At 44.4% G+C, this 20,343-nt stretch overlaps 1 protein-coding gene across 6 annotated transcripts in view; it reads right to left on the reverse strand.

The window, feature by feature from the left end:
* Positions 1–6,301: 6,301 nt before the first annotated feature.
* Positions 6,302–20,343, reverse strand: part of LOC133370262 (protein argonaute-1) — a 77,306-nt gene continuing 63,264 nt past the window's right edge. For all 6 annotated transcript variants that reach the window (XM_061596320.1, XM_061596321.1, XM_061596322.1 and 3 more), the window contains 7 exons: positions 18,495–18,654; positions 13,947–14,037; positions 12,790–12,984; positions 11,837–11,971; positions 11,419–11,520; positions 10,230–10,429; positions 6,302–6,833 (listed from right to left, as the gene is read on the reverse strand). In XM_061596320.1, coding sequence (XP_061452304.1) covers positions 6,725–6,833; positions 10,230–10,429; positions 11,419–11,520; positions 11,837–11,971; positions 12,790–12,984; positions 13,947–14,037; positions 18,495–18,654 — 992 coding nt within the window. In that variant the 3' untranslated portion in view covers positions 6,302–6,724. The remainder of the gene's footprint in view (positions 6,834–10,229; positions 10,430–11,418; positions 11,521–11,836; positions 11,972–12,789; positions 12,985–13,946; positions 14,038–18,494; positions 18,655–20,343) is intronic.

Genomic DNA, 20,343 nt, shown 5'->3' on the forward strand with positions numbered 1-20,343 from the left:
TCATGATTTTTAATTGTATTTTGATTGCTTCTTTATTATATTTGCATTTCATTGTATTACAATTTGCAGTCCGAAGAATTACAATTGCAATACACAATGATACAAGAAATGAAAGAAGCAATAAAAATACAATTAAAAATCAATATAAATATTTAATGGAGACATGCCATGGACCACCTGAATGAAGCTTACAGACCATTGCTTGTGAACCTCTAATATAGTTATGCAGTTGTATAATACATACTGAATATTAGCATATATTGCATTCAAATTTTGCGCTTTTGCCAAGAGACTCAAAGGTCATTCCACATTTATCTTCCTCACAATCCTTGGACACACTTAGTGGAATGCCACACTCTTAAGTTGCGTGGGCAACAGTGGATTGGAACTCTTCATTTTTTAAAATTAATGTTTTATTGGCAAATTTAACAAAAAAATATAGGCAAAGAAGTATATGAATAATTAAACTCAACCCAACATTTTCTCACACCACCACTGGCCTGAAGAAGATATTAAGCAATAGGTTTGACTATGAATCAAATGGCATTATTTTTAGAGGCTTATATTTACACAGGTTAAAAAAAATAACTGAATAACATACAGGAGGGCCTCCCAGGCCTTTGATAGACTGAGTGGATTTTGTTCTACTGTAAAGTGTACTGTTAAAGCTTCCTATAGCTGTTATGGGTATGTGTGTTTGTATGATGTTTTACAATGTTAATGTGTTAAGATGAATTTCCCCCCCTATGATATAACATATGTTTATATTTTAAAATATATGTTGCTTGGAGACCTTTTAGGTAACAATCAACCAATATGTCTTTTGCACATCTAGAAGCAATGCTCGTTTTCCTTTCCCTTCCCTATCTTTGTGTTGTTTTTATGAAGATTGTAAGCTTGTGGGCAGGAACCACCTTGTTTTTGTATAGCACTTTGGAAACTTTAGGCACTTAATAAAAAAAAATAGTAGATAATAAAACCCAGTGTGCTGCAATGGTTAGACTGTCAGCACATCAAAAGCATTAATTCTATGCCAGGCCTTTCCCAATCTGGTGCTCTCCAGATATTTTGGATAAAGACTATTTTACAGGGAGAAATTTTGTGACCTATCCTCTAAAGCAGTGTTTCCCACAAGTGGGTTGCAAAGCCTCTGCAAGCAGGTGGTGGGATTCCTATCCTCCAATCAGTTGGCTGGTGTCCTTGCATTCCCATAAACTATGAGTTTGCAAATAGGGTTGTCTCCTCATGTATAGGGGCATTAAGTCATTTTTGCCAGGACGCCTCAAGTGACGGTTATAAAAAGTTAAAATACATGAGACCAATGGCTGCTGAAGACTTAAAGTCCAAAATTCATGCAACAATAAAACAATGTGTCACCATACAAAGTAAATCTGGACTTCTGGGTCACCATGCTAAAAAAGTGGGGAACCACTACTCTCAACAATCAATTCAAGAGGGGCACGTACCACAGGTCAATGTGGCATCTATTACATGTTCGGAATGCAGTTTACAGATATCTAGAAGTGCATGGCCATTCTGACATGCCTAAAGCAAAAATACCAAACCTTTTTGCAAGAAATAAAAACAGCAGACTTGGAGAAGTATCATTTGACAGATTTCTTAGTGGACAGCTTTAAAAAATACTATAACCTCTGCTTTTCCTTCAAGGAAGATATCTGCTCCTCACAGAATAAAATAACATTCAGCTTTTGAAAAAGAAGCTTGTTTCTTTATAAAATGATTGCCTCCGTTGCTTCTTTCAATAAAGACTGTACAGCAGTTGTTCAAATCTGTTTAATAAACGGACCATACAATGCTCAGTTTCAAATTAAAAAAAAACACAAACAAGAAAACAAAATCCCAACCAACAGCGTGTTTTGTGAATGTTCTCTATTTACACTTCAATGCTTCCTTGTAACAAAAAGAAAAAAATTGAATGCAAAGCAGAGTTGCCATCAGTTTGAAAGTTTCACAATTTCTTGGAAGTGCAAAATTACATGTACATGTGATATGGGGTTCATTTTTTTATTGCTATTTTGCCATGTTGCCCACATTTCTCTCCAGATAGGACCAAAACAACAAGTTTGCACTGCGCTGCCAAATTGCTTTTAACATTTAATTTAAAGAAGGGGGGATCTCTGTTGAATCCTTGTAAGGTAGACATTTTTAGGCTTTCCTACCATGTCAGTTTTCTATGGGCAGGATCGGCTTTGTTGGTCCCGAAAGACTTTTCTTTTTAAACCAATGTTTGGTTAGCCAAAGAATTTTTGCAAGTTATACAGAAGTCTTCAGAAGAGATCAGCAGCTTTTTCTTAATTAAAGAGAACTGCTGGTTCCATGTAAAGAGTTATACCCGAGACAGTATCTAGAAGTGTTTGCCCATGTACCCACCTTTGTCCTCTGTATAGTCAAAGTTTTTTGTGTTCTGCCTGAAGAGTGGTGTAACTCAAAAGGTTGCATCTACCAACAAAAAAGGGTAATTACCCTTTCTCTATTTTGCATCCTGTCAATTGCATTTTGGTACGCCCATAGACCGGGGTAGTTTACTAGTGGCCCTGCAGATGTTATTGCTCTGCAAGTCCCATTGGCCATGCTGGCTGAGGCTGATGGGAGCTGGAGTCCAGGACCACCCAGAGGGCCACAGGTTGCCACCCAGGCCATAGACATTAATGACCAAAATTCCAATGAACTGTGAAGTTTGTGCCACACGCCCAAGGGAGATTTAGACTAATGTCTCTAGAGACAGCAGCTCTTCTATCCTGCATAGAAAGTTGCTTTTGAAACTGAGAAGTGTTTCAACTTCAACTTATTACATGACATTTAGGTCAGGCGGGGGAGGAGAATCAAGTGGTCTAATCCCAAGACCCTTGGCACAAACCTAAGGACCCTTTTGAATGTCAGGCCAGTCTTTGTGCTGCTCTTGCCTTCTTAATCCTTCTCCACCCAGCCTGGCATCTTTTGTTTAAATATAATCAGTAAATTGGAACTAGCAGCAGTGCAGGTAAAGAATAAAAAGGAAGAGGGCCAATAACTGATAGCTATGTAATTATGCTGCCTCTCCAACCCTCCCACAAACACATGCATGCACAGCCTTTGAGAATTTGGCAACATTTCCGGATACAGAAGGAAGAGTGAGACAGCAACAAGGAATAGCCTAAAGTGCAAGGCTCAATGCTCCAAAACGGTTGTTTGTTTGTTGTGTTTGCAGGTCTTACTTATAGCCTTGCAGTACCCCCCAGAAGCAGGCACAGTCTGTGGTACAAAAAGGAAACAAAGAAAATGCCCCCCTCCTGCTGTGTGCTCTTGCAGACCACGTAGAGGACGTAATACAGAGTTATGCCAAACCGAAGCAGGAACAGAACAAGGAGCCTCCATTATACAGAACATGCAGGAAGGTCTAGCCCATTTTAGTAACATCTAAAAAGAAAAAAGGGGGAAAATACCCCAAATCCAGAAACTTGGTTCCATAAATGGTGCAGCAATGACATAATTTATGGCACTTAGTGAAAATTCTGCATGCACCAGGTGGGGGGGAGGGAGGGAGGAGAGGTGAACGATGGGCCAGAAAGCACTTTGAAATAGGTATGTTTCCTCTCACTGCTCATGTCTCGTTAGGTCGTGCCAACACCCATCCATTCAAAGCAGCTACTTAATGACGGAGTGCAAAAATCTGAAGAGTCCACTGATAACAATTCAAGTCCTGGAGGTCTGTATTTCTTTTTAAAGCCATTTTTTTTACAAAGGTGAAAGTTTCTCATAGATGTTCTTTCCCCCCATTTTGCAAATGCCCAAGTTATTTTTTGTTCAAAACACTTCAGAATCCTAGACCAAACTTTTCAGTTGCAATGCTGGTGACTCTACTTACGAATCCCACTCCAAGCGGGGGGGGGGGGGAAGGCAGTGCTCATGAAGAGACTCCAAGAACTCAAAAGGCTGCTTCTGTAAATAAAAATTCTCACTCACAACAAGTCCACGTGAGGGGGATCCCCCAATTTCCTTTCCCCTTTCTGAGGAAAGCAGTGTTTATAATCTGGATTCATGCTGGAAAATGATATACTGTTACCCATGCAGGCACTTGGTTACGAAGATCGGCTTTTCTATACTGATGATTTTGCTCACAAGACTGTGCGCAAAGCAAAGCGATCCCAGGCTTGTGGGATACAAAGCAGTCGAGTGAAAGCAAAAAGGAAACGGGGCGGGGGGAGGAAGAGAGGAAAGAGAGAAGAGACAAAGATCCAAAGAACTCTGTAATTCACTGTATGCAGCCAATAGTGGCATTGGACTTGTGCTTCAAAAATCAGCCAGCAGGGCACACACATCCTGCCAAGTGCCACAAGTAAACCATTTTGGAAGTGTCAAAAGCTGATTGTGATATGAAGTGGAGATCCTGATGCTCAAGGTCAGAAAATCTCATCAGCTGCACACAAGCAACATTGGTGCCTTTCTACATCAGTTCTTGGAATCCTGGCTATAAAGAATATGAGCCATAATGCCCAAGTAGTGTAAAACACAAAAATGCTCCACTGTGTAGCCGTGCTTTTTTCTTTTGCATAGCGTTTTGATGGGTTAACATTCTGCTCCATAGTGGCATTTGGAACAGTGCAGGGTGAGGGAAGTAAAAATAAAGGGATGGGATACTTGATTTGACATTGGAAGCACAAGCAGTCAAGTCAGTATCACCCCACAAGCTGTGAGGCATTTGCAATAAGGGGATGTGCTTACAAAGAAGGTGGCATGGCTATACAGGACACAGGCTAAGTTCAACTGTCCATAAATATAAAATATATCGTTTAAGACAACGATCTGAAGTGACAATGTGGTTTCAGTATAGGAGATTATTTCCTTCTCCCGCCACATACCTGCTTTCGTACTAAAATGGGACAAACCTGCCAGGAATGACTAAGTACAGGCCAGAAAACCTCCAACCTTTCAAGCACAAGATGCTTGTTGTTGCAGGTATTTCAGTATGAAATTCATTGTCATGGGGAACAGAATGGATTTCTCTTGTGAATACAAAACCCAAGATCTACATCAACATAACAGAAAAGTGCATGTTGTTGTCCTGATCCAAGGAAGAGCCAGGTGGGGTGTGTGTTTGTTTTGGCAAGGGGGAGAATCCCATTCCCTGCCCCAAATACATAAAAAAATAAAATGGCAATAATTAAAAGCATCAGAGACCATCGGGGTGGTTTTCAGAATATGACCTAAAACCTCTGGTAGGTGTAAGAAAAAGAAGCTGTTCAAGGAAAATACAGGAAAGAAAAATAAGGGCTTTGTGGATTGCAGCTCAATTAATGAAAAAGAAGCCAGCCACACACTAATCTCTATCACTCCAACTTTAGTACAAGCGCGGCCAAAGCAAGCAAGCAAGCAACATTCCCCCCCCAAACTCCACAATCCACCACATACGCTATATGAAAACTGCAAAGGCTTGAGAGATGGGGCTGGGGGAGCATAGTGATGTAAACACTGAGAATACGAGTGATCTGAGTAAGTTTTGGCAATAAGACTTGACATTGTATAAAAATAACACTTGGTAATAAAAAATTTCATCTGCATATAAAAAAAATCAGGACATCAGTTGATAATGGAGTTCTCGTTTGTGCTCACGAGGCAGGCAAAACATTCTCTTTTACATACCCCATTTGTCAGAAGTGTTAAATAAATCCACTCAAGAAATACATCAGAAACAATAAAATCAACATCAATTGAAAACAAAAACAACAAAAACAGGTTCTATCAGCAGCTCTCCAAATTCATATGTAATGTTAAAAGTGCACAGAATTTTAACCCATCATGAGGCTGTGAGCTAACACGAAACTGTAAGCTTTGTGAACATTATAAAGAGAACTCCTAACACCTTCAAGATGGAGATTTGGACCACCACCACCGAGACAAGAGTATTGTTGGTTTGCTTTTCTTTTTTCTTCCTTTGAAAAGTGAATGAAGGTTAACATTTTGCAGCGTTGCAGTAAGGCACTCGCCCATGGTTAAGTATGTGACTGTTGCATCAAAAGAGCAGGCAGCTAACCCACTTTTAAAACAGGCGGAAGACAAGTTTCCTTTTCGGCTTTGTGGTAAGTGCTGGGGGTGCCTTACATTATTATTATTACATATAAAGGGGAGAAAATTCATTTTTCTTCATGTGGGAAGGGTAACAGTGTTAAAATTAATCTATAAACTACTGGCTTTTTCTTCTTCACCAATTAAAGCATCTTGTATCCTAAAATATTAGTTTTTATAAATCTAGTCATCTGTTTTAAGGCTCTACAAAATCCCTTTCCCCACCCACCCACCCACCCAAAACAATAACAAACTAAACCTTACCAGCGTTTGATTTGGCATTGGAGAACCAAAAAAAGTTATTTCACAGTCACAAGTCTAATATTGCGTCCCCCGCCCCGGTAATGAAATTCTGTTTTCTTTTGATCGGAAGTTGGACCCCTTCCTTGGATTAAATACTTGTTTTGTGTGTGTTTGGTCAGGTAACTAGAAAGCCTGAAAAACAAAGACAGTCTCTTGCAATACTACAAAGGTGTGTCCATCCAGTTAAGCGGCTCTCTTGCATTTTGTCCCAGAGGATGCTGGCTTCCTGCCTCCAACGCCGTTTGCGCCCTGCAGTGATTTCTCATTGGATGCCCCGCAAGGTACTCCCAATGCTTCCTTTTTTATGGCTCCTACAAATCTGAAAGCTTTCTGGAGTGAGGTAAAAAAAGTTAGGCTTTCAAGCAAAGTACATGGTACGTAAAGTGTCCTGATGAACTTGTACGGCCTTGGCAAGGGCCTGAGGGTCTCGGCCATTGCTCTGGCCAGATATGTGACTGCCTTCTCCGCTGAAAGTGGAAAAAAGGGAGGGGGAAGAAGAGATCAAAGCATTAGTTGTTAACATATAAAACCACTGCTTATTGTTTCCACTGTATGTGTGTGTCTGGGGAGGGGGGATAAGTCTGCTAGTAAATCAATTATTTCTGTATGCTGTAGCAAGAAAACAGTCTTACAATATCATAAATATCCAGATATCCACAAAGAATTACCATATTGGTCTGAATATAGGCCACACTCACCCCATAAATCTGGTTTGTATAAAACCTGAGTATGGCCTGTAATCACACTCTTATAGGCAGAGAAGCCATGATTTAATATGAGACCTCAGGAACCATGCAGAACCTCAGTAGTTTTTGAAAAAGGATCACTCACCCATCTTGGCAGCCGGCACTGGTTGCTCAGTGAGTTATTCACTGAGAGACAAATCTAGAGGTCACACATGTTTTTTTACATGGTGAAAAGCACTACATGGTGCTGGAGAGTTACATTTTTGTTTTCTCCTTTCAAGGAGATGGAAGAGCTAACACAGCACCATCTGTTGCCCCCATCCAGCCATGCCCACCAGGAAGAAGTGGATGAAAAGACAACCCTGATTTGTAAACTGAGAAATAAACAAGGAACTAGCAACCTATCATCAGCTACTTTTAATGTTATCAACTCTATCATAGGATCTGGTATGATAGGCCTGTCCTATTATTTGAAGCAAGCTGGCTTTCCATTAGGAATATTGCTGCTCCTGGGTGTTGCTTACATCACAGATTATTCTATTATCCTGTTGATTAAAGGAGGGAACCTGTCAGGAATCTACCTGTGTGAGTTTCTGCAAGACCTGCTCCCTGCATTTCTGGCTGATTTCCACCTGGCCCGGAAGGGCGGGGCCCTGTCTCTCTCCAGCTACAAAAGCAGCAACTGCTGAAGGGGCCAGAGACCATCTACCTGTGTGAGTTTCTGCAAGACCTGCTCCCTGCATTTCTGGCTGATTTCCACCTGGCCCGGAAGGGCAGGGCCCTGTCTCTCTCCAGCTACAAAAGCAGCAACTGCTGAAGGGGCCAGAGACCATCTACCTGTGTGAGTTTCTGCAAGACCTGCTCCCTGCATTTCTGGCTGATTTCCACCTGGCCTGGAAGGGCGGGGCCCTGTCTCTCTCCAGCTACAAAAGCAGCAACTGCTGAAGGGGCCAGAGACCATCTACCTGTGTGAGTTTCTGCAAGACCTGCTCCCTGCATTTCTGGCTGATTTCCACCTGGCCCGGAAGGGCGGGGCCCTGTCTCTCTCCAGCTACAAAAGCAGCAACTGCTGAAGGGGCCAGAGACCATCTACCTGTGTGAGTTTCTGCAAGACCTGCTCCCTGCATTTCTGGCTGATTTCCACCTGGCCCGGAAGGGCAGGGCCCTGTCTCTCTCCAGCTACAAAAGCAGCAACTGCTGAAGGGGCCAGAGACCATCTACCTGTGTGAGTTTCTGCAAGACCTGCTCCCTGCATTTCTGGCTGATTTCCACCTGGCCTGGAAGGGCGGGGCCCTGTCTCTCTCCAGCTACAAAAGCAGCAACTGCTGAAGGGGCCAGAGACCGTGTGTGTGTGTATGTGTGCGTGAACCTGCTGCTCGGGATGTCTATAGACTACTGGGGTTTTGTTTTGTATTATATGTTATATTTTACTCTATGTTATATTTTAGTCTATGTACGCCGCCTAGAGTGGCCGTTAATTCGGCCAGATAGGCGGCCTAGAAATAAAATTTTATTATTATTATTATTATTACAGCTACCAGGCGCTGGTCAATAAAACGTATGGTTTCGTAGGGTACCTAATTCTCTCAGATCTCCAGTTTTTATACTCTTTCATTGCCATGATTAGCTACAACATTATAACAGGAGATACTTTGACTAAAGTTTTCCAAAGAATTCCTGGAGTTGATCAAGATAATTTGCTTATCGGCTGCCATGTCATCATACTGTGTGTTACCATCTTCTTCACCCTTCCTCTTTCTCTTTATCAAAATATATCAAAATTGGGGAAGGTAAATCATTATAGGAATTAAAACTTCTCAATATTAGTTAATAATGGAAATAGCCTTAGATCAGCCTTCCTCAGCCAAGTGCTCTCCAAGATGTTTTGGATCACATCATCCCCAGCCAGCACAGCCAGTGGTCAAGGATGATGGGAGTTACAGTCCAAAGCATCCAGAGGGTACCAGGTTGGGAAAGACTACCTTAGATGATGATTGGGTCAGGGTTTTAATGGACTCATGGGAGGGTCAAAAGTTAAGCAGATCTGTTATGTATTTCAAGTATGATCAAAGTGTCATGTTGCATGGCACAAAATTGCAGAAGGTGTTTCTGTTTATAGACGTGGTTGCAAATGCAATTTAGCTGGCTTTGAGGAGACTGGAATTTAACACAGAAAATGCAGTTACTTGTACCACGGATAAAGCCACCATTAAGAGCTACTATGTGTATTGGGAGGAATACTCCCCTGCTGGCAGGAAGGGCGGGATATAAATCAAATAATAAATAAATAAAATAAATAAATATAATTCCTTTCCGTTTCCTTTCACAACTACGATGCATTCGACCCCCAGGTGCTATTGGGCTTCCATCACACAGCAATTGTTAAAGAAAGAAGACAATGGTCACTGGGGCCCATTGGAACTGGTAGGGAAGGAAGCAGGGAGACCGAAACAAGCCAATGACAGGCAGAGCCAACTAATTCTAATTTTGCTTCTTCCCTGCTGAGTTCTAGAATGGCAACACTGAGACTAAGGAGGAGGAGGAAGCTGGCAGGCAGCATTCCCAAGCCCCCCCTGCCCCGGTTACAGGCAAGAAGGCAAGCAGGTGGGGGCTGGCCAAGTGTAGGCTGAAGCTGGTGAGGCAGCTCCCCATTTGCCCTAATACAGGAGCTCCTAAATTGTGGTCAGTAGACCACCAGTGGCCCATGACCTTCATTGGTGGTCCGTGGAGCGCCTGTGGATTTGTGATTTAAGAGTGGGACAGCCCATCTGCCACAGTAACTATTCACCCTTTTACTTGTATTTTTATTGCTTCTTTTTATTTCTTACATTGTATTTTATCGTATTACAGTTTGAATTCTACAGAATTTCAGTTGTAATATAATAAAACACAATAGGTAAGAAATAAAAAAGAAGCAACAAAAACATTATTGAAATCGATAGACAGCATCCAGCACAGAGCATTATGATTGCTGCAACAGGCAGGAAAAATAATTAAGGGGTCTGCGAAGACCCTCAGCAATTTTCAAATGGTCCATGTGCGGGGGAAGATTTGGGAACCACTACTCTGGTAGCTTCCGCTAAAAGCAGGTGATGCCAGAGCAACACAATTGTCCCGATCTACCCTGCTGCACAGATGGGAACAAACAAGAAGAGGTATTGTACACCAGCTGCTCACCTGTCATGCTCTTTGTCTACAAGATGATACCGCGCCCGAAATGCCACCAAGCGGGCATAGTATGCTGGTGCTGGGATAGAGACTGAACGGGTGCAGCGGACATAAGTGTGGCAAAGCTGGTAGGTGAGGATTTGAAGCTCATCTGCTGTAAACCGGTTGTCGTCCCAAAGAACGTAGTAATGGGAAGGTCTGCTTGTACCCTGGGTGGGAAGAATTGGAATCAGTGAGGTGCGGAGGGAGGAAGGATGATACCTTCCTAATGCAGTGAGCAAAAACAATCTTTGACAGCAGCACAGGAAACATGGTCTATCTATTACGGCAGGGGGATGGCTACATGTTTCAGTCTGAAGGCTGCATGCCACAGTTGGCTATGGCCAAAGTGGCCAATGCACACTCAGTCTGGCAGCTGGTGATGTTAGACAAGCCCTCCTCTCTCTCAGCTTCAGATCCCTGTCAGCATTATGGGTATACTAATATCAACCTATCTACCCTACCAAGCTATTGTAAAGATTATTGGGCAACACAGAAGTGTTTTGTGCATTCAGGAACCTTTGCATAAATGCCAACCATCATCACTTTGATCTGTAGAACTGGCACTGTTACAGGTGCCACATGATATTAGTTCTGCACTTAAAATAAATCAATCTTTTGGTGTGGCAGCATCTACACTTTGGAACTCCCTGCCTATTGACATCATGCAGGCATCTTTGCTGTACTCCTTAAAACATTTTTGTTTAGGCAAGCTTATCCAGACACACAGATGTTGACAAGTTTTAATCTGTTTTTAGCTCACTTTTAAAATGTTTTAATTACTTGTTTTGTTGTTGTTATTATTATTGAAAAACAGTGAGGGTTTTCCCCCCGAATCAAGCCATATATAAATATCGTTAAATAAATTACTGTAAATTCCAAAAACCAAAGACCACCATCTCAGCTTGGTCCCTTTGTTTTACCTTCCTCTGTGGTCACCTCCATGTACCAGAGCAAACTGCTACTCCTTCCCCGGATCTACAATCCTCACATTACCTCAGCTACAGGGGCCCACAGATTAAGCGGGTGCCCATACACCAGCTCCCTCCTCACCATTGCCTCCCTCCACAAAAAGAGAACAGAGATTACAGGAATGGTTAAATTGAAGTGCATTAACAAACACACACACGCATACAGAGCAAGGCTGTTAAAACAGTACCTGAATGCCAGCATGACTGCACAGGTAGAAGTCAAACTCAAAGGGATGAGTAATGTTTGTATCCACTGTTGTTCCTGCTGGGATGTTCCCACTTTTGCCAATCTGCAGAATTTATTACATAGAAAACAAAAGCATAAGCACTGCAGCAAGAGCAATTTCCTGGGGTGCTAAAGAAGGGTGGGGATCCTGCCTATCACTATCAGTTTGGGATCTTAAACAAGTCACTTAGGGAAGAGCTGTGGCAAACAAAACAAAATTTTAAAAGAGAAAAATTAAATCAGCTTCAAAACTTAAATCTTTGGGGCTTCATTAACATGATCAACCCTCCTGTGATAACCTTGGTGATATATATTATTTCATATACTGTGCTTATACAATAGAAGCACCAATTTTTTTAAAAAAAATAACTGAGCTTTACCCTCTCGTTCTTATCTGCGCAGAAGAGGCGAGTGTGATGTCGTTTCTGCACGACAATGTAAGTAATGCCCGGCTGGTAGTCCTTCTCCAGTTTGATGCAGGCATCACGGATGGCCAGCAGCTCATAATGAAGGATCTAAGAGAAAAGCAGCCGCAATACATTAAAAAGTAGAAGGTAGAAGAAAAAAGCCATACTGACTCCACTCCTGTGCCTAGAAAGAAGATAGCAAAAAATTGAGAAGTAAATAGACTATCATGTGAAGAGTAATTTTAAGCATTTTTTTAAAAAGAGAGAGACACTTCACCAAAACCATCTTAGCATCACTCAGGGTCACTCAGTGAAATGAACTAGAAGTAAATTCAGCACAACAGCAGCAGCAACAAGAATGTACAGCAATGCATAACTAATTTATGGAACTGACTACTTCAAGATGTAGTGATGGCACTAGCTTTGGTGGCTTTAAAAGAGGAGGAGACACAATCATGAAGGAACAGCTATGAAAACCTAAATGAAGCCCCCATGTTCAGGAGCAGTTTACCCCTGAATACCAGCAGCTAGGGAACACACAGAGAGGACTGCCACCTTCATGCTCTGCTCCTAGGTTTCTCGTAACATGTGGCCCTCTAGATTGTGTTGCATTCCAGCTTCCATCAGCCCTAGCCAGTATGGCCAATGGGCAGGGATGATGGGAGTTGTAGTCCAACAACATCAGCAGCAGCAGGGCCACAGTTACCTCGCCCTTAGACCAGATGGACCTTGAGTCCAGTTCAACAGAAATTACCTACCATTCAAAGCCCATCATTAACAACAATTCCTGACCTGTACCCTCTGTGTGCCTCTGCCCTTTCTGTGTAATGCGGACTGACACCATATATATGGAATCCTTTTGTGCATGTGTGTGCAGCACCTAATATTCTGCTGGTATTACTGAGGAAGAAAGGACTAATCCTCACCTGTGGGAGCTGTCCCTCTGGCACTCCATCACGGTAGAAGATGATGCGGGTGGGTTTGAAACGTGTAGACTTGTAAAACTGGATGAGGAGCTCTCTCACCATGTACGACAGGTCCTCGATGATCTCCTGCCGAGGCCGTTGAACCCGCACGGTGGCACAGTAGCGGCTCGGGTGGGCATCCATGCTGCCTACCACCTGCAACCGATAAAGAGCAAAGCAAAGCAAAGTGTGAAGCTTGCCTGCCAGTGAAATTGAGGAGAAATGGGTGGCGTTTAGAAGCAAAGCAAAAAACTTTGCCCTGCACAATTTCTGTCTTGCTTGGGGAGGGGGGGGCGCAAGTGTGATGGAAGTGAAAGTCTGTCAACTAGTGCCTCTCCTTACCACCGGCTACTTCAGAGGTGGCTCCCTAGACCTCAGTGCTAAAATACACCAACACAAAGCATGCGTGCCTACGCAAGCTCAGTAGATACTCACTGCACTCCATCCTGGGGAAGTAGGTTGGTGCACAACAGGGATGGTGGCTGATGAGAATGTGGACACCTGTCTTATACCGATGGCCCATCTAGCTCAGTACCGTCTACAGCAGGGATTCTTAACCCTAGGGGGCCCGTGGATAGGCTTCAGTGCAAAAAAATAAATGAATAAAAATAAACAAACAAATTCCCAATGCACCAAAACAAGCTGTATTTATTTATGGGGGTCTACAGCTTTCACTAGATTATCAAAGGGGTCTGTGACCCAAAAAGGGTGGTGTGATGTAGTGGTTATAGATGGGACCTGGGAGGCCAGGGTTCAAATCCTCAACAGCCATGAAGCTCACTGGGTGACCTTGGGCCTGTCACCGTCTCTCAGCCTAACCTACCTCACAGGGTAGTTGTAAGGATAAAACGGAGAGGGGGAAACCATGTACACCACTTTGAGCTCCTTGGAGGAAAATAAATGTAATAAATAAAATAATAGCAATAACCAGTGGCCTACATGGACAGGCAAGTACCTCTTCAGGGTTTCAGGCGGGGGACATTCCCAGATTGAAGCTGGGACCTTCTGTGTGCAGTGTAAATGCTCTGCCACTGAGCCACAACCCTTCTCCTTCCTGATGGTCAAGGCTGACCCGCCCACTACCTTTCACGAACCACGAAGTTTGAGGCAAAACTTACAGCTGTTATGGAGGGCTTCTTGCCATCACCTGCCGGCGGATGAGTCACATCAGCTCCAAGGAATATAACTGGCTGCTGAAAGACAGCAGAGCTGGGAACAAGATGGAGTTGAAGATTTAGTACCAAGTACTAACAGAGATTTCTTTTAACTAGTATTATTATTAGTGCTGGTAGGAACATTGCCAATGTACAAAGGCTAGTAGGCCAACATTAAAGCAACAGCTATTGATGAGCTAAATAGTCATGGTTGCATGCTTTTATCTCCCCCTTCTCTCCCCCCCCAAAACCAAATTCAAGTTCAGTCCCAAGGAACCGCAAAACAGCCCGCTCAGAATAAATTCCACAACACAGCCACATACATACATAGACGGAGGGGTCAAATTGCGCCGCAAGGACTGAGGGCAACAGAAATTGTGGGAAGAGGCAGAGTGTGGGGAGAAAAAACAGCCACATACATGTGCAGGCAGACAGAACTAACAACTGGGGGAGTTGGGAGGAACTGTAGAAGGCCCCTGCTCCTCTGACCATAAAGGCTTGTTTGAGGCTGAACAGGCAGGGCTGTGTGCATTACACTTTTGCAGCTGCATGATTAAAGATGGCAATATATGGTGTCTAAAGCAGCCTCTCAAAAATGTGTGTGTGTGTTTGTTCACGATAGGGGACCTACGATGGTTTCCTATTGAAAATCACACCTCCTGCCTCAGCTCCTATTTGCCCTCGAAAGGGGGGATTGGTGACCAGCCCTATCCATTCTTTCAGAATAAAAATGGACACAATACAACACACATGTAAAAAAAAATTGCATGGTTAATATATTTTATTTTATTTATTTATTAGCCGCCCATCTGGCTGGTTGTCCAGCCACTCTGGGCGACATACAAAATAAAAACATACAAATACATTAAAACATTAAAATCTCAACAGTAGTAATAAAACCTAACCCACCCCAAAAGCCTGCCTGAAGAGCCAGGTCTTCAAGGCCCGGCAGAAGTTCGTCATAGCAGGGGCATGACGGAGATCGTTTGGGAGGGAATTCCACAGAGTGGGCACCACAACTGAAAAAGCCGTCTCCCTAGTCCTCACCAGTCCAGCTGTTTTAACTGGTGGGATGGAGAGGCGGCCTTTTGAGGCTGATCTTGTTACGCGGCATCCTTGATGAAGCTGGAGGCGCTCTTTCAGATAGACTGGGTTTTAAAGGTCAAAACAACACCTTGAATTGGGCCCGGAAAATAACCGGCAACTAGTGCAACTTCTTCAGCACTGGAGTGATGTGATCTCGCCGGCAGCTGCCTTTGATCAGGCGAGCCACCGCATTCTGTACCAGTTGCAGCTCCCGGACTGTTTTCAAGGGTAACCCCATGTAGAGCGCATTACAGTAGTCTAGGCGAGAGGTGACCAGGGCATGTCCCACCGATGGGAGCAGATGGGTTGGGAAGGTAGTGGCACAGCCTCCGTATCAGATGGAGTTGATACAGCGCTGCCAAGCTCTCAGCCGAGACCTGAGCCTCCAATGGACAGCTGGGAGTCAAGAATGATCCTCAGGCTGCAGACCTGGTCTTTCAGGGGCAATTGTACTCCACTGAGGACCAGGTCAACATCCCCCAACCCTCCCTTGTCTCCCACGAACAGTACCTCAGATTTGTCAGGGTTCAGCCTCAGCTTATTCCTTCCCATCCAGCCACTCACCGACTCCAGGCACTTGGACAGGGTTTCTACAGCCAACCTCGGTGAGGACTTGAATGAGAGATAGAGCTGCATGTCATCCGCATACTGGTGACACTGCAGCCCAAATCCTCTGATGATTGCCCCCAGCGGCTTTATACAGATGTTGAACAGCATCGGGGAGAGGATAGAGTCCTGTGGCACCCCACAAGTGAGAGGCCAAGGATCCGAAACCTCATCCTCCAACACCACTCTCTGGTACCTACCAGAGAGGAAGGAACGGAACCACTGCAATACAGTGCCCCCTATGCCTAACCTCTCCAGACGGTCCAGGATACCGTGGTCAACGGTATCAAAAGCCGTTGAAGATTAAGGAGAACAAGGAAGGTGCATTCACCCCTATCCAGCGCCCTCCTCATATCTCATCCACCAAGGCGACCAAGGTCGTTTCAGTCCCATGTCCAGGCCTGAAGCCTGATTGAAATGGATCCAGATATTCCGCTTCCTCCAAGTGCGCTTGCAACTGCTGCGCCACCACCCGTTTAACCGCCTTGCCCAAGAATGGCAGATTTGAGACGGGGCAAAAGTTGTTCAAATCTTGGGGATCCACGGAGGGCTTCTTTAGAATCGGTTTTATTACTGCCTCCTTGAGGGCTGATGGTATTACTCCCTCTTCCAGGGAAGCATTTACCACCACCTTGATCCCCTCGCCCAGTCTATCCTTGCAGCTCATAATGAGCCACGATGGGAAGGATCGAGTAAGCAAGTGGTTGGCTTTAAGGTTGAAAGCACCTTGTCCACTTCATCAGAAGAAAGAAGCCGAAGCCGATCCCACAGCACCAGAGCACCACTGGCCGCCTCTGGCTCGCTCACTATGTCCACAGTGCACGGAATAGCACTCTTAATCCGATCAATTTTATCTGCAAAGTGCTTTGCAAACTCATCACAGGAGGCCTTAACATGTTCCATCAGTTCTGGGGCAACTAGACCAACCAGGCTCCGGACCACTTGGAACAGCCTCCTGGGACAACACTCTGCGGACGCAATAGAGGCAGCATAAAAATCCTTCTTTGCTGCCCTTATCACCACATGGTAGGCTGCTGCAGCTGCTCTAACCCATGTCCGATTGTCATCAGAGCGAGATTTCCACCACCGGCGCTCTAGCCGTCTCACCTCCCGCCTCAGAGTTCGCAACCGTGGAGTATACCATGGTGCTGTCTGAGCTCTATTCAGAGGGAGAGGGCGTTTCGGAGCCACCTGAATATGACATCTGCTTTGGTCCTGACACTGAAAACATGTGGACTGGACTGTTTCTTGTTACTTTTCAGAAGCTGGAGGAAACACCAGGAATAACTGCCACTCCTTTCGTGCTCCTCTGTCACAGGAATTGAAAGTCAAAACTGCATCTGCACTATGAATCACTTTTCCTCGCAAGGTGCATCAGGGCCCCTTACCAAGAATTTCCCATCACTAAGAGAAATCCTGACTTTTTCACTAAGCTTTTCCTCTGGGCTGATTTGCTCTGATTTTAAACTTTCAGGTGGCTCTTTTATTACTGTTTAACTGTAGAGTTATGACTTTGTAGAAAAAATGTATTTTTAAAAAATTCTGGATTGTAAATTCTGGAGAAATGGTGGAGAATGTGGCCAATGAAATATTAGTATTAATTAGTTGTGCAAAACTGAGCATACAGAATTCTACATAATATGCATAAAGGACACAGAATGTGATTTCTATGTTAAAGGGAACGGTTCTGCAGGTGGAGAATATATAGGCTGCAATCCTATGGTCCCTGGGAGGGCCTCCCAGGGACCATAGGATAGCACGGATCTCCTGCTCTATAGGGAAAGAGGGAGATCTGTGGGGTAGAGGTAGAAGGCTCACCCACAAAGGTATCCTTCTTGCAACCACAGCCATCTCCTTCTCTGCCATCAGTACTCCAACCAGGGGTGGGGGGGAAGAGATTACATTTCAGAGGAAAGGCAGGGATGGATCAAGCAAGGTCTCCTGTTCCCTCGAAATACTGGGGAGGGGGGGACAGTATACCAACCCTGGAGATGGCATACTTCTTTTCCCTTCCTTTGGGTTCAATGGGACAGAACATTTGAAAACAGGATGACAGAGGACAGGTTAAAAGGGGGGGGAGGCACACACACATACACAACCTCCTCTCTTCTGCCCTGCCGACACAAGCCCAAATGGGCTTTGGATTTGACAGCCTGTCTGCCTCTGGTTCCCCTTCTCTGACCTTCTTTCGGGCTGCTCTGCCCAAATGCTTTGTGTGACGATCAGGCTGATATTTTCAGGGCTGCCGAGTTCACATTCAGCTGTGCAGAATGGTAGGATGTGTCTGAGTGTGTGCGTGTGTCGCAGCATCACTTGGGGAAAGGAAGAACTCACAGAGAACAGTAGTGTAGTGACACATTCAGAAGTGCAGGGTCCTTTCATGATAGACATGTCATGCCCCCTCACTCACTCTCAGCTGTCATCTCTACACTCCTCAGTTCTTCCTACGTGCAACTTCTCCCACAACAAAAGTCCCTAGGAGCCAATCAGTATGAAAGGGGAGTGTGTTAGCTACTGAGAAGTGTCTTCTCAGTGGCTGACTCACCTCCTTTCTCTCCGATTGGCTCCAATCAGCAGGAAAGGACAAGGAAGCATGTTAGAAGACACTTTTCAGTGGCCAACACACTCCCCTTTCATGCTGATCAGCTCATAGGACGCTGGAGACATAGGGACCCTGCTCTCTAAGACTCCAAGACCCTGGACCACTACACCCCTGATGGGGAATAAATTGTGTGTGTGCATGCGTGCGGGGGGGGGGGACACAGAACCCATGGGTCATGAGGGAGGCTGCTTCCTTTCCTTTCCCCTCAGCAAACATACCGCTGGTGGGGTACCAGGATGTTGTTGATCCCTCCGAGCTTGACGTTGATCTTGAGGCAAAGGTTGGAAAGCGTCTGCGGCGACGTCTTCACCACGTTCTTGACCTGCACGCATTGAGTGGCCATCCCCAGGAGTGTGTCCCCCACCCGCTTGACCTCCGCTGGGGACAACAGAGTAACATGTTAAAGCAGCAGGCACCCTGTAGGTCCTCCTTGAAAAGACTGGCAGAAATATGGCCTCCTCTGCACATTATACCACTTTAAAATCATGGCTTCCCCGCAAAGAGTCCTGGGAACTATAGTTTTTTAAAAGGGTGATGAGAGTTGTTAGGAGACCTCCTGTTCCCTTCACAGAGCTACAATTCCCAGAGGGGTTTAACAACCTATCCCTCTTCCCATGGAACTCTGGGAATTGTAGCTCTGTGAGGGGACTCCTAAAAGCTCTCAACACCCTTAACAAACTACAATTCCCAGGATTCTTTGGGGGAAGCCATGACAGTTTAAAGTGGTATAATACTGCTTTAAATGGATAGGGCAGATTTGGTCTATAATTGGAAAGTTTGATATGTCGGGAGATAAGGCAACAGCTCAAGTAGGGAGCAGAATTCTAGAGCCGATTCAAAACATGCAAAAATATTTGTTAGACTTACCTGGGCCGTATCACTTCAAACTACAAACAGTGCAGAGGTGCCAATGTCAAATATCTGATTTTTTTTTATATTGAAAACATGCTCCTGAGCTCCCCAACTATAGAGGCTGGATTACTGTAATGCCCTCGATGCGGGGCTACCCTTGAAGATAATCCAGATGCAGAATAGTGCAGAATGCTGCAGTCCAATTCCTAACAGGGACATAAGAACATAAGAGCAGCCCTACTGGATCAAGCCAAAGGCCCATCGAGTCCAACATCCTGTTCTCACACTGGCCAGCCAGATGCCCCAGTGGGAAGCCTGCAAGCAGGACCTGAGTGTAAGAGCACTCTCCCCACTTGTGATACTCAGCAACTGGTAAAAAAAGAAAGCTCTTCACTACTTCCTGTACACTCTGCATTAGAAACTCCCTTGCATGGAGTCAGACCATCTAGCTCAGTGTTGTCTACACTGACTGGCAGTGGTTCTCCAGGGTTTCAGGCAGAAGTCTCTTCCAGGCTTACCTAGAGATGCTGAGAATTGAACTTGGCACTTTCTGCATTCACAGCATGTTCTCTACCATTAAGACACAGCTCTTCCCAAGAGGCTGGATTTATCACACATATTCTCAAACAATGTATGTTTACAATATTATCTCTGGTGCCTCTTCCCTTTCTAAATCCAATTTGGATGTCTGGCATTTCTCGCTCCATATATGGTAAGAGCCTTTGTTGCAGAATCTTGAGCATTACTTTACTTGCATGGGATATTAAGGCAATAGTTCGATAATTACTGCATTCCCCTGGGATCCCCTTTCTTTGGAATTGGGATATATATTGAATTCTTCCAGTCTGTGAGCCATTGTTTAGTTTTCCGTATTTGTTGACAAATTTTAGTCAGAATTTGGACAGATTCAGTCTCAGTAGCTTGTAGCAACTCTATTGGTATGCCATCTGTTCCTGGTGATTTGTTTCTTCCAAGTATTTTAAGAGTAGCTTTCACCTCACATTCTAAAATTTCTGGTTCTTCCTCATATGGTTCCTCCATGAATGAATGTCATCCTTGCATCTCTTTTATAGAGTTCGTCAGTGTATTGCTTCCATCTTCCTTTTATTTCACCTCGGTCAGTCAGTGTGTTTCCCTGTTGATTATTCAACATCCCTACTCTTGGTTTAAATTTCCCTTTCATTTCTCTAATCTTTTGGAAGAGGGCTCTTGTTC

This window comes from Rhineura floridana, chromosome 15, assembly GCF_030035675.1.
Source record: "Rhineura floridana isolate rRhiFlo1 chromosome 15, rRhiFlo1.hap2, whole genome shotgun sequence".
NCBI lineage: Eukaryota > Metazoa > Chordata > Lepidosauria > Squamata > Rhineuridae > Rhineura > Rhineura floridana.